Source organism: Somniosus microcephalus, chromosome 7 (assembly GCF_052327205.1).
Source record: "Somniosus microcephalus isolate GS21.2 chromosome 7, FLI_Smic_1.0, whole genome shotgun sequence".
In the NCBI taxonomy this organism is placed as follows: domain Eukaryota; kingdom Metazoa; phylum Chordata; class Chondrichthyes; order Squaliformes; family Somniosidae; genus Somniosus; species Somniosus microcephalus.
In genome coordinates this window covers 112,586,158-112,602,538 of record NC_140993.1, presented here as the reverse complement: position 1 = coordinate 112,602,538, position 16,381 = coordinate 112,586,158, and the positions used below count along the sequence as shown (strand labels likewise).

At 47.4% G+C, this 16,381-nt stretch overlaps 1 protein-coding gene across 2 annotated transcripts in view; it reads left to right on the top strand.

Annotated features, from left to right (window-relative positions):
* The window catches only part of dnaaf11 (dynein axonemal assembly factor 11), a 148,109-nt gene extending 132,729 nt beyond the window's left edge, over positions 1 to 15,380 (top strand). For both annotated transcript variants that reach the window (XM_085992849.1, XM_085992848.1), the window contains one exon: positions 15,052 to 15,380. In XM_085992849.1, the coding sequence (XP_085848975.1) occupies positions 15,052 to 15,238 (187 nt within the window). In that variant the 3' untranslated portion in view covers positions 15,239 to 15,380. The remainder of the gene's footprint in view (positions 1 to 15,051) is intronic.
* Positions 15,381 to 16,381: the final 1,001 nt, after the last annotated feature.

Here is a 16,381-nt window from a genome sequence, read left to right as displayed (position 1 = left end):
CAGCTCTCTCTCTCTCCTTCCGCCCCTCTCTCTCTCCTTCCCCCTCTCTCTCTCCTTCCCCCCTCTCTCTCTCTCCATCCCCCCCTCTCTCTCTCCTTCGCCCCTCTCTCTCTCCTTCGCCCCTCTCTCTCTCCTTCCCCCCTCTCTCTCTCCTTCCCCCCCTCTCTCTCTCCTTCCCCCCCTCTCTCTCTCCTTCCCCCCCTCTCTCTCTCCTTCCCCCCCCTCTCTCTCTCCTTCCCCCCCTCTCTCTCTCCTTCCCCCCCTCTCTCCTTCCCCCCTCTCTCCTTCCCCCCCTCTCTCTCTCCTTCCCCCCCTCTCTCTCCTTCCCCCCCTCTCTCTCTCCTTCCCCCCTCTCTCTCTCTCCTTCCCCCCTCTCTCTCTCCTTCCCCCCTCTCTCTCTCTCCTTCCCCCCTCTCTCTCTCCTTCCCCCCTCTCTCTCTCCTTCCCCCCTCTCTCTCTCCTTCCCCCTCTCTCTCTCCTTCCCCCTCTCTCTCTCTCCTTCCCCCCCTCTCTCTCTCTCTCTCCTTCCCTCTCTTTCTCTCTCTCTCTCTCCTTCCCCTCTCTCTCTCTCTCTCACTCTCTCTCCTTCCCCTCTCTCGCTCTCTCTCCTTCTCTCTCTCTCTCCTTCCCCCCCTCTCTCTCCTTCCCCCCTCTCTCTCTCTCTCTCTCTCTCTCTCTCTCTCCTTCCCCCCCTCTCTCTCTCTCTCTCTCTCTCTCTCCTTCCCCCCTCTCTCTCTCTCTCTCTCCTTCCCCCCTTCCCCCCTCTCTCTCCATCCCACTCTCCTTCCCTCTCTCTCCCTCCCATCTCTCTCCCTCCCTCCCCTTCCCTCTCTCCTTCTCTCTCTCTCTCGCTCCTTCCCCCTCTCTCTCTCCTTCCCCCCCTCTCTCTCCTCCCCCCTCTCTCTCTCCTTCCCCCCCTCTCTCTCCTCCCCCCCTCTCTCTCTCTCCTTCCCCCCCTCTCTCTCCCTCTCTCTCCTTCCCCCCTCTCTCTCTCTCTCCTTCCCCCCTCTCTCTCTCTCTCCTTCCCCCCTCTCTCTCTCTCTCTCCTTCCCCCCCTCTCTCTCTCTCTCTCTCTCTCTCTCTCTCCCTCCTTCCCCTTCTCTCTCTCTCTCTCTCTCTCTCTCTCTCCTTCCTTCTCTCTCTCTCTCTGTCTCTCCTTCCCCCTCCTTCCCCCCTCTCTCTCCTCCCCCTCCTTCCCCCCCTCTCTCTCCTTCCCCCCCTCTCTCTCCTTCCCCCCCTCTCTCTCCTCCCCCCCTCTCTCTCCTTCCCACCCTCTCCCTCTCTCTCTCTCCCTCTCCTTCCCCCCTCTCTCTCTCTCCTTCCCCCTCTCTCTCTCTCCTTCCCCCTCTCTCTCTCTCCTTCCCCCTCTCTCTCTCTCCTTCCCCCTCTCTCTCCTTCCCCCTCTCTCTCTCTCTCTCCTTCCCCCCCTCTCTCTCTCTCTCTCCTTCTCCCTCTCTCCCTTTCTCCTTCCCTCTCTCTGTCTCCTTCCCTCTCTCTCTCTCTCTCTCTCCTTCCCTCTCTGTCTCCTTCCCTCTCTGTCTCCTTCCCTCTCTCTGTCTCCTTCCCCCCCTCCTTCCCTCTCTCTCTCTCTCTCCTTCCCCCTCTCTCTCTCTCTCTCTCTCCTTCCCCCTCTCTCTCTCTCTCTCTCCTTCCCCCTCTCTCTCTCTCTCTCCTTCCCACTCTCTCTCCTTCCCCCCTCTCTCTCCTTCCCCCCTCTCTCTCCTTCCCCCCTCTCTCTCCTTCCCCCCTCTCTCTCCTTCCCCCTCTCTCTCCTTCCCCCTCTCTCTCCTTCCCCCTCTCTCTCCTTCCCTCCCTCTCTCTCCTTCCCCCCTCTCTCTCCTTCCCCCCCTCTCTCTCCTTCCCCCCCCCCTCTCTCTCTCCTTCCCCCACACAGACGGACAGACTCATTGATATATATAGATAAAAATTATTTTTACTTTTTTCATAACAGCATGCCCTCAAGAAAACGGGTTCTTGAGTTCCCTCGGCACCGCCGGGCACTCCAGCTAGTATATATACTTATAAAACACCTTGGGATTTTCCTTTATTTTGCCCGCCAGTGTTTTTTCATGCCCCCTCTTCGCTCTCCTCATTTCTTTTTTAAGTACCCCCCTGCACTTTCTATACTCCTCTAGGGCTTCCACTGTTTTTAGTCCTCACCTTTCACCCCACCAGCCTCCACATTCAACGGATCATCCTCTGCCATTTCCGCCACCTCCAGCGTGACCCCACCACCAAACGCATCTTCCCCTCACCTCCCCTTTCAGCATTCCATAGGGACCGCTCCCTCCACGACACCCTAGTCCACTCCTCTATCACCCCCAACACCCCTTCCCCTTTGCCCGGCACCTTCCCGTGCAAGCGCAAGAGATGCAACACATGCCCTTATACCTCCCCCTCCCACTGTCCAGGGCCCCAAACACCCCTTCCAGGTGAAACAGCGATTTACTTGTGCTCCTTGCAATTTAGTATACTGCATTCGCTGCTCACTATGCGGTCTCCTCTACACCGGGGAGACCAAACACAGATTGGGTGACCGCTTTGTGGAACACCTCCATTCAGTCCGTAAGGGGGACCCCGAGCTTTCGGTCACCTGTCACTTTAATTCACCGCTCCATTCCCACTCAGACCTCATTGTCCTCGGCCTCTTGCATTGTTCCACGGCAGCTCAGTGTAAGCTCGAGGAACAGCACCTCATCTTTCGATTAGGCACTCTACAGCCTTCTGGACTCAACATAGAGTTCAACAATTTCAGATCATAACCTCGGCCCCTATCATATATATTTTTTTTATCCACACTTTTTGTTTGTGCCTTCTGTTCTCTCCCACATGGCAGCTGTCTTTCATTCTGCCAGTGCAATTTACACTTCATCTAGAGCCATCCTTTGTTTCTTACCCTGTCCCATTACCATCTCCTTTTGCCTTGAATATCTCTTTAATGTCTCTTAACTTCTCCTGCCTTCTATCCTATCACAGACCTTCCCTTTTGTTCTTTCATCCCCTCCCCCCTTTCCCAGCCCCTCCACTTGCTTAAAAATCTGTTCCATTTCCTGCTTTTCTCCAGTTCTGACGAAAGGTCATCGACCTGAAACGTTAACTCTGTTTCTCTCTTCACAGATGCTGCCTGACCTGCTAAGTATCTCCAGCATTTTCTGTTTTTATGTCTCTACTAGGGTTGTGATTGAAAAAAACCATAGGGTTCTTAACTTTTCAGCACTTTTGCTGCCTTAATAGATCAGGAAGGGTTCTGCATATGATACCAAGCGTGTATCCTGCTTTGTTGTAGCTTGCTGAGCCCTGCACAAATTTGCTATCCAAAAAGCTCTGGACATGGAGATTCCAGGGGCGGTGACCCCAGCTGCTTTGGAGGCAGAGGAGCATGGAATAGTTCAGCATGAGGACTATCACTCGGAGTTCTCCTCAGAGCCGGCTGCAAGGGGGTTTTTGAAATCAACTTATCCATGAAGTGTTCTCCTTTATCTCATAGATACCCTTTGTCACAACTGTTATTACTCCATTTCCCCTGCTTCTGAGAAATTATAATTCCTTCAATACTGTAAATATTGTAGAATCTCACAGCAATTCAGATCTCTTTGCCCCTACCTGAACATGCAAATCTTTGTAAGCTCCATAGGGCCGAATTTAATTCCCCACGCCTGAACAGAGTGGAGCGTGCAAGAGGGTTAAAATAAAGACAGCATTTTTCCCTCAGGAAGGACACCGCACTCGCACCCTGCGCCATTTTTACAGGCAAATTTGGGATAAAGCGTGAGTCCTTCACTGTAGGCAAACAAGAGCTTTGTAAGTATTCAAAAGTCGAGGTCCAATGATATAATTTCAATACTGATGCAAAATTAACTGCCTACCATATTCACCCTGCTCCCGCCCACAGGCTCAGGAGTTAAAATGGCTCAGACCTCATGCCAGCGATTCGGGGCAAGCCCACTGCTCGCCTCTCATCCCAGGTTAAAATCAGAACTCATAAATAACTGAGCGTGAGATAAGGGCCCCCTTTTTGTATGACTACAACTTTATAAATAATTGAGCACTGAACAACTATACTGTTTCATTTATTACAACAACTTCACCAGTGAACAGGGGCCATCTGGTTTCTTCTTCACATCTCTGTAACTTTTATTACCTTTCCTTTAGATCAATTCTGTAAAAAGATTCAGAGTCCCAAGTTTTTCAATGATTTCCACCAATGCTTGCATTCTGAAATTATCATAATTATTGTTCTGATACAAATATTTTAACCAGTAATATTTTAGGGTGCCGTCAAGTGCTGGCTTCTGGGCAGCAGGGACAGACCAGCCCTGCTTGCGGAATCGCCCAGCCCTGCTTGCGGAATCATGGAAGGTGGGGCACAGAGTGCTGCGGAAGTGCTGCCAACCTAAAAGACATCAGCATTGGCACTCCTGGCTGGTCCCTGCTGTGAGCCTCCATGTTGCTGTACCCTCAATCTGCAGGAAGGCAGAGTTTATGGCAGCAATGACCCAAGCATGTCCCAATGTTGCACTTCATTTGGGCAAGCTCAGCAACTATTCTGTCCTGTGAGGTACCTGAGATGTCTTAACAGCCTCTTTCACAAGAGGCTCCACTGCAAGTAGCCATGGAATTGACACTGCTTTCAAGACACTCTGGATTTTTTCCCTAAGTACCCCACATGTGGATTACTTGCCATTCGCCAGAAGCATCTGGAGAGCTCCCCCAATGGCCTGACAACTTCTTGTGCTCAGAAAGCATCCTTCTCTAAGGAGATTGGGATCCCTATCCTCGCTAGCTGGAGAGGAAATACCCTTGCCTTTCAGTGAATAGCTTCCTGTTCTTCCTCCACTTACTCCTGGTCTTGTCCACCCATGCTCAGTACATCACCCCTGTGCTGCTGATCCAGCTGACTATCTAAATCCTCCAAGGTGAATGTCTCTTTGCTGGCGATTGAATATGTGAGAGGCAGTGACGGGAAGCTGGGTGTTATGCTTGTGGGAAAGCTACTGGGAGGGTCCAGCTTTTGGATCTTGAGAGGTTATGGCAAAGATGGTACTGTAAAATGAAAGTTATGAAAGGGAACCGAGAAGCTGATTGTCCTGGTTGCTCTCGGCAAGCACATGTCATGGCGTGGCACCTCTTTGTCAGCTTGTGTGACAATGGTTTTGAGAGGATGTTAGAATGCAGTGTGTAGTGAATTCTTGTGATACAAACCCTGTTGGTCTCCTGCTTCCTCATCTCTGACCAGCGTTGGGTGTTGTAGCCCTGAATACCCAGGGCCCACTTCTCAGATGGGTTGGGGTCTCTAGTGGAAGCTTCTGTACCTCCAGTTGTCATCATTTCTCTATTATGTAAAACTTTCTCCTATAATATGAGAAGGTGTTAACAACCCCATGTGTGAAGGGGGACTGTGAAGACAGAAATGTGGAGCATGCAGATGTTGTGCCTTGATAGCTTTGCAGCATGTATGTAAGGGTGGCTGTGAGGAAATGAATACTGTGCAAGGGAGATAGTGAATAGTGATCCTTGGAGAATATTGAGACCCGTGGGAACGAGGAGAGATTGTGAGGGAAGGCATGCATAGTACTCCAGAAATCCAGGAGTCAATTACTTGCATCCAATTGGTGATGCTTGAGCAGCTACATAAGTTGCAGGCTATCATGGCCATTGTAGGGTTCGCAGCAGTGAGGAGGACCCCCATTTACCAAGGTACTAACTGCAAGTATAGTTTCAGTATCTAACACTCTGACCATTGGGCTGCAATTTAGAGCAGTCTCGTGTTTGGATTCAACATGCTGGGCCATCAGATTGAGACCTTTCTGTACAGTGCCTACATTAAGGCAATATATAAATGGAAATTATTGTTCCTTCATGAGATTAAATGTGGGATATCCTTTGATAGGAGAAATTGATAGAACCAGGCGTAATCAACTTGTCTATTCTGGGTACAGCACAGGCAGTCAATTATCAATTACTGCAACTGTTCCATCTTTATTCTGCTGTTCAAATTATCTTGCTCAGTATTTTAACTGAAATAACTTATTATTGATGAAATTGTACCAATGAGAAATGTACTTTCACTTTTATTTTGCTTTAATCAGCTAATATATTCTACTATGTTTACGATTACTGACATCAATCATTAATCTATTAATGCTCACTGACTCTACCATCTATAAAATATTTTAGAAAACTGCAGTCTGTGGCTATCATTTTCCCTCTCCTAATATTCCTGTGTGTGGAATATTAATAGCCAATATGTAAAGATTTACTTAGAAATGTATTTTCAAACATGAATAGATATCAATCATATTTCTGATTTTGTTATCACTGATGCATGATTCAGTTTTATTCCTTGATTTGTTGCATTGCAGTGTGGTGAGGATATTCTGAGGAAAGCCAGTGCAACATCGAGACTATGCCACCCAAATAAATAATACTTGAGAGTTTTTGTGACGTAACTGCTGATACAGCTGTAGAAGTTGTGTATTATTTCTGCATTCTGCATATTACCTGCATCCCCCTCAACCTTTTTGGTGATTAATCATTTTTCACATTTAAAGCACCATTTTTTTAAAGAAGTGAAATATACCTTCATCCCTGCAGAGAGTATTTCACTTTTCTTCCATTTGTAAATATTGTAGTGCATCCCTAACCCACCTAAGGATCCTTGTGCAAAGGGAAGCCATGTATGTGCCTAAAATTACATGGTAAAACAAAGTTAAATTAGATTAAGAAACATTTTTACAGGCTTAAAAATAGCTCTCAGTAAAACAGAATAGGTATCAATCTCAGCTAAAGGCGAGGAAAGCTGCTATCAGAGCAGCCATAAGTATATTGGAGAAGACAATAGCTATGGTAGTAATAGCAGGGTCTTTTATTTTAAGCTATATTTGGAGTCAGAGGGCATTAAAGTCCGTATAGAGCCATCAAAGAATTCCTCGGGACAGAATTGGGTGAACATCTAGGAGGTTTTAAATAGTTATTTTGTGCCAGTCTTCACTAGAGAAGAGGATGATGAGTTACCAATAATACATTGTAGGGTGGATGCTAAAGCTGAAAGTGTCAAAGTGGATATGGATATAGTCCTGGCTACAATAAGGGATCTCAAAACAGCTCGTACTGCTGACCCTGACAACATTCACCTGAGGATGCTCAAAGTAATGGGAGCTGTGCTCTGCGAGCCGCTTGCTCACATATGTAACAGCTCGCTGGTGTCTGGGATTATTCTCGAGGACTGGATCGAGATTCCTGTGGTGCCAATATTTTAAAAGGGCAATAAGTCAGAACCAGGAAATGACTAGCCCATTAGTTTGACTTTGGTTAAAAGCAAGTTGTTAGAATGGATCCTTAGAGATGCACTGAGAGGGGGTAATTGGAGAAACTCAACATGGCTTCTGCAAAAGACAGACCTTTCTCACCAGCCTTGTTGATTAATTTTGAGAAAATTACTAGGTGGGCAAGAAAGGGTCGGGCAAGGGGTTAAAGTCTTGAAAATCAAAATCCAGCTTCCAGCCGTTTAGATCACCAGGGCCTCCACGTTCATGGACTCACCGCATGCATGGCCCGCTATCGTGCTCATGCGCACTGTTGCCAATCCCCCCCCCCCCCCGCAAAAATTGTGGCCAACATCTTTAAAATGATAAACGCATTCAATAGAGTAGGTACAGAGACACTATTTCCAGAACAAAGGGGGCTTAAACTTGAAATGAGGAATATGCCATTTAGGAATGAAATCAGGAAGCAGTTTTTCACATAAAGGGTAGTGGAAATCTGGGTCGGTCTCCCGCAAAACGCTGTGGATGCTGTGTAAATTGAAATTTTCAAGATGAGATCGATAGATTTTTGTTTGGTAAGGGTATTAAGGGATATGGGGGAGAAAATTTGGTTGCTTTGTGCCTCCTGTTAGCGCCCTAAGAGGCTCCACCAATGCCTCCCGCGAAATTCAGCATGAGGTTAACAGCGGCGGTAACTGTTAGCGCGGCGCTGCGCCGCCGGCGATGACATCATCAGTGTGCACAGTGCCCCGGCCGTGGTCTTCGGTAACACCCCCTGACTTACCGCCAGACGCTATGTCCGACGGGGTCAGGGGGGCCTACCTGCGGCCGGGGCAGCGCTATTTAAAGGTGAGGTGTCGGGCAGCCATTTTTGTTGCTAGCCGCCTGCCAGCACCTGCCAGCACCTGCCTCCGCTGCCGTCCCTGGCCTCCTGGCAAGCACCCCCTGCAGAGTGCCAGCTGCTCTCTGTGAGCCCGGCACTTCTCTTGAGTGCCGGGCTCTTTTGCCGGCACTCTGATCCCGCCGGGCCCATCTGGGCCTCGTGTCGCGCTGCGCAAGGCCCCTCCCCTTTAAGAAGGGGAGGAATGCCTGCAATACTGCGGCACAATGTCATTGCACTGCGGTATTCCCTCGCAGCGCCACAAGAGGGAGGCGGGGCACTTCCAGTAGCACCCCGCTTCCCTCTTGGAGTGCTACCACTCAATTTCGGCTGCGGAGGCGCTAATTTTTTCGGGAGTAGCGCCCCGGTGAAGTTAGCGCCCCAAAGGGAGCGTGACTCAATTTTTCCTCCATGGAGTCAATGTGGGCAAAGGTGGTTGGGGTGCAGATCAGCCATGATTTAAGTGAATTGTGGAAGAGGGTTGAGAAGCAGAATGGCCTACTTCTGCTCCTATAATTTAGAAGAAAAATACTCGGAGACATTTTAGATCTGGCGGAAAGATACAAGATCACTAAAAGTAGCGACGCAGGCTAATAACACCATTAAAAAAGCAAACAGAGGGTTCGTTTCTAGAGGGATAGAATTGAAAAGCAGATTAGTTATGTTAAACTTGTTTAGAACTTTTGCTAGACCACACTTGGAGTACTCTGAACAGTTCTGGTCTCATTATAAAAAGCATATAGAGGCCCTGGAGAAGGTGCAAAAATAGATTTACGAGAATGATACCAGAACCGAGAGGTTGTTCTTTCCAGGAAAGATTGAACAGGCTGGGGCTCTTTTCCCTCGAAAAGAGAAGACTGAGAGGTGACCTGATGGAGGTCTGTAAGATTATGAAAGGGTTTGATAGGGTAAATGTAGAGATGGTGTTTCTACTCAGGGGCGAGACCAGAACTAGGGGACATAAATATAAGGTAGTTACTAATAAATCCAATAGGGAATTCAGGAGACGCTTCTTTACCCAGAGAATGGTTAGCATGTGAAACTCGCTACCAGAAGGAGTAGTTGAAGTGACTGGCATAGATGCACTCAAGTGGAAGCTAGATAAGCACATGAGGGAGAAAGGTATAGATGGATATGTTGATGGGGTTAGATGAAGAGGGTGGGAGGAGGCTCATGTGGAGCATAAACACTGGCATGGACCTGTTCGGCAGAATAGCCTGTTTCTGTGCTGTAAATACCTGGATGGAGTGTCTAGAACTAGGGGGCATAGTCTCTGGATAAGGGGTAGGCCATTTAAGATGAGGAGGAATTTCTTCACTCAGAGGGTTGTGAATCGCTGGAATTCTCTGCCCCAGAGGGCTGTGAATGCTGAATCGTTGAGTATATTCAAGGCTGAGATCGATAGATTTTTGGACTCTAAGGGAATCGAGGGATATGGAGATCGGGCGGGAAAGTGGAGTTGAGGTCGATGATCAGCCATGATCTTATTGAATGGCGGAGCAGGCTCGACGGACCACATGGCCTACTCCTGCTCTTATTTCTTATGTTCTTATAACTGGAACACCAAGGAATTTCTCACCTAGGGAGGAAAGAAATCACTGAATCCAGCCCTTGGAGCACATACACTTCCTGGCGTCTGAGTTTGTGGCACCTTTCAGTTCTTGCCACACAAGATGTGTTTAGAGATACTATTCATGCAAAAGTAGCAAGGCAGAGCTTTTGAACTATACACAAGAAGTGCTTGTGCCAGCTTATATCTAATATATATAAAAATTAGGGAGCAAAACTTATGAAGCTGAGTGCTGCATTGGGTTAGAATATTACTAACAGCACCCAACAGCATCAGAAACATGCCCGCCGCCATATTGGTTCGAGCGCTGTAGATCTAAAACAGGCATTAGGCTTCTTGACTATGCTAATAAGTGGCCTAAGACCTGTTTAAGGCCCAGACTGGAAATTGGTTTACCCTGACTGTGTTCAGGATTACCTAGTGTACATGCAGCCTAAACAGTGATCCTGAAAGAAACCACTGGAAGCCGCTACCAAAAAAGATACGTTTTATTAAAAATATTCAACTTCAATGTGGAGCCAGGAGAAGTGTTAAATCTACGGGCCGCTGTTTGCCACTGCTCACCCCCTCCCGATTGCTTCCCACCCCCAGACTCACCTGAGGTGATTTTGCTTTCTACCCCCTTCACCCCACCCTCCGTGACTGGCGCCCACAGCTTGCTGGTACTATCTTAATGAAGCTGGCGGAACAATTTGCCATGGTGATTTCTTTACAGACTGCATAAACGTGATATTAATTCCTGCTCATTTTAATGAGCATGCTAATGAGGACCTTTAGCAAGCCCATTACCATTTACAATGTTTAGGCTAGGATCCTGCCCAATGAAACTTAAAGCCTTCATAAACATTAAAAGAAAGCTAGTTGAAGTCCCAATTTTAAAAGGTTTTAAAATATTTGGCACTTTTCAGGCATTGTTTGCAGTTATAATGTTCTTTTTCTTATTCTGCACCTAATGTTTTGTCAATTAATTTATGTTTAAATTATTGTTAGCAAGAAAACAATGTGAGGGCAAAACTCGATAGCCCCCTAAAACGGGCACAGGGATTGCAATGCACATTTAGCCCATGCCTGTTGCTTAATTTGCATGATTGCTGCATGCAGCCAGCGCAAACTGCACTGTTGAATGGCTGCATACCTCAGCAGGGGGCCCAAGATTGTGCACGGCTAGCAGCACTTAAAGCTAGCCTGCACTTAAAGGCAGCCTGCACCTCTTGGGGGAGGTGCATTCTGGCTGGAGCAGGAGCTGGAACTGTTTATGGAAGAGAGTATGAGCAGGAAGAAGAGTGAATTATGGTGTAACAGGGAAGAGTGTGTGCTCCAAGATTCTCTGATGCTGCACTGGAGGCCTTGGTGGAGAAGATGGAGAGGAGGAGAAAGGCCCTCTATCTACAGTGGGTCAGGGGGCCCTCCAGACAAACTTTGCGAAGGAGGTGGGAGCAGATAGCCGTGGGGATCAGTGCCAGGAGTCAAGCCCCGAGGACCTGGATACAGCTCCGCAATAAATTCAGTGACCTCACGAGTGGTCAAGATCAGTGAATTCATCTTCAAATGTCATATCTGCACCACTAGCCTCACCCACTGCTCAATGCACCACACCCCCATCACTCACCTACCAACAATCTATCAATCAGGACTCACACCTAACTTTCATAGCTTCACCTCACCTTCACACACTGCTGCAAGCCTCACACCCACATCTCACAGCTTGCACACACTGCCAGCTGTTCAACCATGACAGGCACATCACCCAAATCGATTGCACTATACTCACTGACATACTACCCTCTCGCAGGACAAGTTAACGCTTAACCGGAGGCAGCCGTAGCTAACTGACAGGGGACAGGCATGGCTGCACGTCCTTACCCCGATGGAGGAGACGGTGGTCGCCATCATTGATGCGGCCATCGCTGAGGCTGTGGCCAGCGGTGGGGCTGAAACCATTGAAGATGACGGTATCCTCTCATATCCCACATCCCTCTCATTCCACAATCTCTCCTGATTTACAAGGTGCAGATGATGTAAGCATGCACCTCTTGTTTACCACCCCCCCCCCCCCTCCCCACAACCCTGCCCTTGTGCCTTTCTCCTTTGAGATACTCAGGAACTGTAACCTGGCCAGGCAGTGGTGGAAGCGCAACAGGTGGAAGAGCAGGAAGACAGCGATGAAGAAGAAACACTGTCACTCGATTTCACACACGCTGTCACTAGCTCAGATACTGACACTGCGCGTAATTTAGAGGATAGTTTAGAGGTGGGGTCTGCACATGGTGAGACACCGGGCACAAGTGGCCTGCAGCCAGAGCAGGGTGCAAGGGTAGCGCAGGTGGCAGCTTGCTGGAGGGCGAGGTCGTACACAGGTTCTGCTGCAGAGGATTCAGATGCGCACTTTATTATGGCAAACTACAGAAGAACATTGATGGGTATGCCAAAGCCTGCGTGAAATGTCCAGGAGCATGGAGGAGTCAGGCACCAACTTGGCACAGGACTTTGCGCAGAGCTTGGAGCCCATCCTTTCAAGCATAGAAGTGGTGGCCAACTCCATTAGCACACCTACAGAACTCAAAATGGTGCAACGTTTGATGTCTCAGGTTCCATTGCAGCACAGCAGAAGCCACCCAACGTCTGAGTGCTGCAATGGAAGCTCAGACTTCTGTCATGCAAGGTCAATTTGCTGCCATGCAAGCTCAGACTGCTCTCATGCAAGTTCAGCATGCTGCCGAGGCAGCAGATACCAGTGTTCAAAGGGGCTTGCAGGGTGTCACAGCAGTCCAGCAATCTCTCCTCCAACAGATTACTAGGATTGCTGAGGTGCCACCTCGGGGTAGTGACGGTGGCTCCGTGGAGCATGAACCTGCTATCCTTTCTCAGGATGACAGCACCTCCTTCCACCCCTGTCACTCCGCCAGTGCTCTTGCTATTGCCTGTCAGCTAGCCAGCCCAGACTGCTGCCACCCATACCAAGGTGGTGCAGTCCGATGCCGGGCCTTCTAGGCCCAGAGCTGCTCGAGATCTTCCTGCAGTCTCCCCCACTGAAAATCAGCAGCCTTCCACCAGCCATGCTGCAGCCACTGGGGTAGCACTGCGTAGGAGCACCAGGACAGGCAAAGGCACACTGAAGACGGGCACTAAGGGAATGAACAAGGGTGATTAGTTGATGTTTGTATGCAATATGGCATGCTTTGATTTATAAATTTGGTTTTAAATGTTTATTTTGTGTTGGCTTTTATTTTTGCATTGTGGCCAAGCGGATGCTGTGATGGTCAGTAACTGTGCCCTCATGTGGCAAGGTTGTGCAGCATGCAGCAGACCAGCATGAATCTTGACATGTGCTCTGCCGAGTACTGCAGAGCTCCTCCAGAGTAGACCAGGCAGCGGAAGCATTGTTTTAGCACACCAGTGGTGTGCTCTACCACATTTCGTGTGGCAGCATGGCTTCCATTGTATGCATGCTGCACACGTGTGCGTAAGTTGTGTACCGGAGTCATGAATCATGTCATCAAAGTATAGCCCTTGTCGCCCAGTAGTCACCCTCCAGTTTGTCGTGGTGGCTCAAATGCCATAGGGGACTGCCGTGGAATGAAGGCATCATGACTGCTGCCAGGATACCCTGTGTATGGCCACACACCAGTTGGATATTGAGGGAGTGGAATCCCTTTCATTTCCGGTACACATCAGAGTTGACATGTGGCGCCCGCAAAGTGACCTGCATGCAGTCAATGGCACCCTGTAACATGGGGAAGCCTGCAAACCTCGAGAAGCCACGTGCTCGCTCTGCCTGCTGCTCTCTGGCAAGAGAGTAGGAAATCTATTCAGCTCTTTTGGAATAGAGTCTCAGTGACCTCCCTTATGCAACCGTGAACGGTAAACTGGGAGATGTTGCAAATATCTCCTGCTCCAGCGTGGAAGGAGCCCGACGCATAAAATGTAATTTATCTAGATTTTCAAAAGGCCTTCGATAAGGTACTCCATAATAGACTGATGAACAAGGTCAGAGAATGCGGAGTCAGGGGACAAGTAGTAGAATGGATAGCTAGCTGGCTTCAAGACAGAAAGCAGAGAGTAGAGGTAAAAGGCAGCTATTCAGAGTAGCAGAAGGTGGGTAGTGGTGTTCCACAAGGATCAGTGCTGGGACCACTGCTGTTCACAATTTACATTAACGATTTAGACATCGGAATCAAAAACACAATTTCTAAATTTGCGGATGACACCAAATTGGGGGGTATAGTCAATACTGAGGAGGACTGTAACAAATTACAGGAGGACATGAATAAACTTGCAGAATGAGCATTTAATTGGCCAATGAAGTTCAACACAGATAAATGTGAGGTATTACATTTTGGTAGGAAGAAAAGGGTCACTTATTACTTGGAGGGTGCGAGTCTAGGTGGGATAGAGGAACAAAGGAATCTTGGAGTACAAATACACAAATCACAAAGTTGTGACACAGGTTAGCAAGGCCATAAAAAAAGCAAACCAAGCACTAGGGTTGATTTCCAGAGTGAAACCTAAACAGCACTCGTAGCGCCCAAACAACATTTGGTACGGAGCCAAATTTTGCAGCCAGTATTACCTCAGGTTCACAAACTGCAACCTCCAGGATGTAAGTTGATATGTTGGTGCTTACAAACATTAGTGAGAGGGATGCAAGGTTCTGTGATGGACTGTTGTCCTGACTCACTGGCACTGTTGACAGGCTGCTGTTACAGGCTTACAAGGTCAGAAAAAAATTATAAATATTACAATGCTGTTCCCAACCGACACCATAACACCTTACATTACAAGATAGTAAGTATGTGGTATTTGTTTGCATGTATGGGAGTGAGAGAGAAGGTGGGCAGGAATTAAGACCTGGATGGGCACTAGCCCATTGTTTTGGAGAAGTCTTATGGCTTCTTCCTCTTTTCAATGCTCAGGCAGGGTTTTCAGAGTGGCCTTCTGAAAAGGAGTCAACAGATAATAGTTTCTGATCCCTCCGCCAGTTCAGGTCTCATTCCATGTAATGCGTGCACTGTTGTCATGCAAGCAGAGTACGTTACATATTGTAAGTTGAAGGAGCGGATGCACAGCGACTGACGTGCTTGATCTGCAGCCCATCCTGAGTGACCTTGGATCTTGTAGCTAATCTGTTATAGTGCTTTTATGTGTGAGATTTTTGAAGATGTGAGTGTACCAAAGCTTTAAATTCATTTGCAGCTGTAATGTGACCAAAGGATAACATGATTACCAATGAAAGAGCTTGGCGCAGTCCAGCAGTAAATGTGCAAACTCAGTGGACTGGTGGAGAGATTTAAACAGTGCAATAATCTTACCGAATGTCTTGTCATATTACTCCACAGAGCAACTCGACATATTGAGAAGTTAGAAGTGGATCCAAGCAAACATTTATGTGTTGACTTGACCAATATAGCGACGGAGAGGAAATCAGTTGCTCAAGGTCCCCTTCAATTTCATCAACAGAAGGTACCAGAAAGGAACAGCGATGACTTCCAGGATAACCCTGAGGTTCCACCATTGCTCGATTAAGACTAGATATGAATCAGCACCGATTATCTGGACATCTGATATTGTGAAATTCTTCTACTTAGTTAATTAATCTGTAAATTTAACCTTAAATTAGAGAAACTATATAGTGATTAAGCAGTAATAAACAGAAAGGTATGCATTACTAGAACTGTCTGGCCATGATGGTGTTGTTTCTTAATGACTCAGGTCATCCTGCATCAATTGCACCTGCATCAATTACAAAGAAGCAAATTTAGTTTATTTAGATATGTATCGTTCTGTTAGCTAGTTGGATTTATAATTGAGTATAATAGTAAGGGACCAGCTAAATCAGTATTGTTATTAACTTTTCAAACTTGTTTGTCAGAACTAAGCATCAAAGAGAAACTAAAGTCATTTTTATCCAAGTATCTTATCGATTGCCACTTACTGGCCAAGTAATTTCCAAGTGCCCTGTTTATAACATTTGCTTAACACGGAATCAGCCACAGATTTGAATCCAAGATTCTACCCAAACCTTGCAGATCGTGCAGGAGTATAGTTTTGGGAAAGGTAGCTTATTTTTTAGTGGCTAATTAATTTTGTTTCAGTAGCAAAACAAGCTGCCACAATGGTACATGCGAGCAGACAACACTGGAGCAGAAGGCTATGTGCAGCACTGTCCATTTGCAATGTCTTGACAATATTTTTATGTGTGTGCTCAGCGTGTGGTTTCTCTGGAACATATCAAATTAAACTTCTACATTTTGTGGCTTGTACAAATCATTTGAAGCATGAAGAAAACTTTTATCAGGTAGGTAATTGATCTTTATTTTTGGGAAAGATACACATGCATTGCTAGAATGAAACCGGTCAGTGTGATGGGTTCTTAAAGAGTTGGAGACAAACCGATTTTCACGATGGAAGCAAAAACCGGGCGGTGTGTAAAAGAGGTGGCTGAACCACTACCGCCCATTTCCCATATTGGAACTGGAAGCTGTAATCTTCCTTAATCCTTTGGAGTAGTATGTCTATTACCGTTCTTTGTGCTGTTTTAGTTTTGTGTTACTGTTGTATTAATGTGGTTGGTTTTGATGTGCAGTTTACAGGGCAGATTGGGTAAGCCTACAGTTTACTGGGGTTATTAGAGCTATATTCATATGTGTTTTATTTGGAAGGCAGCCT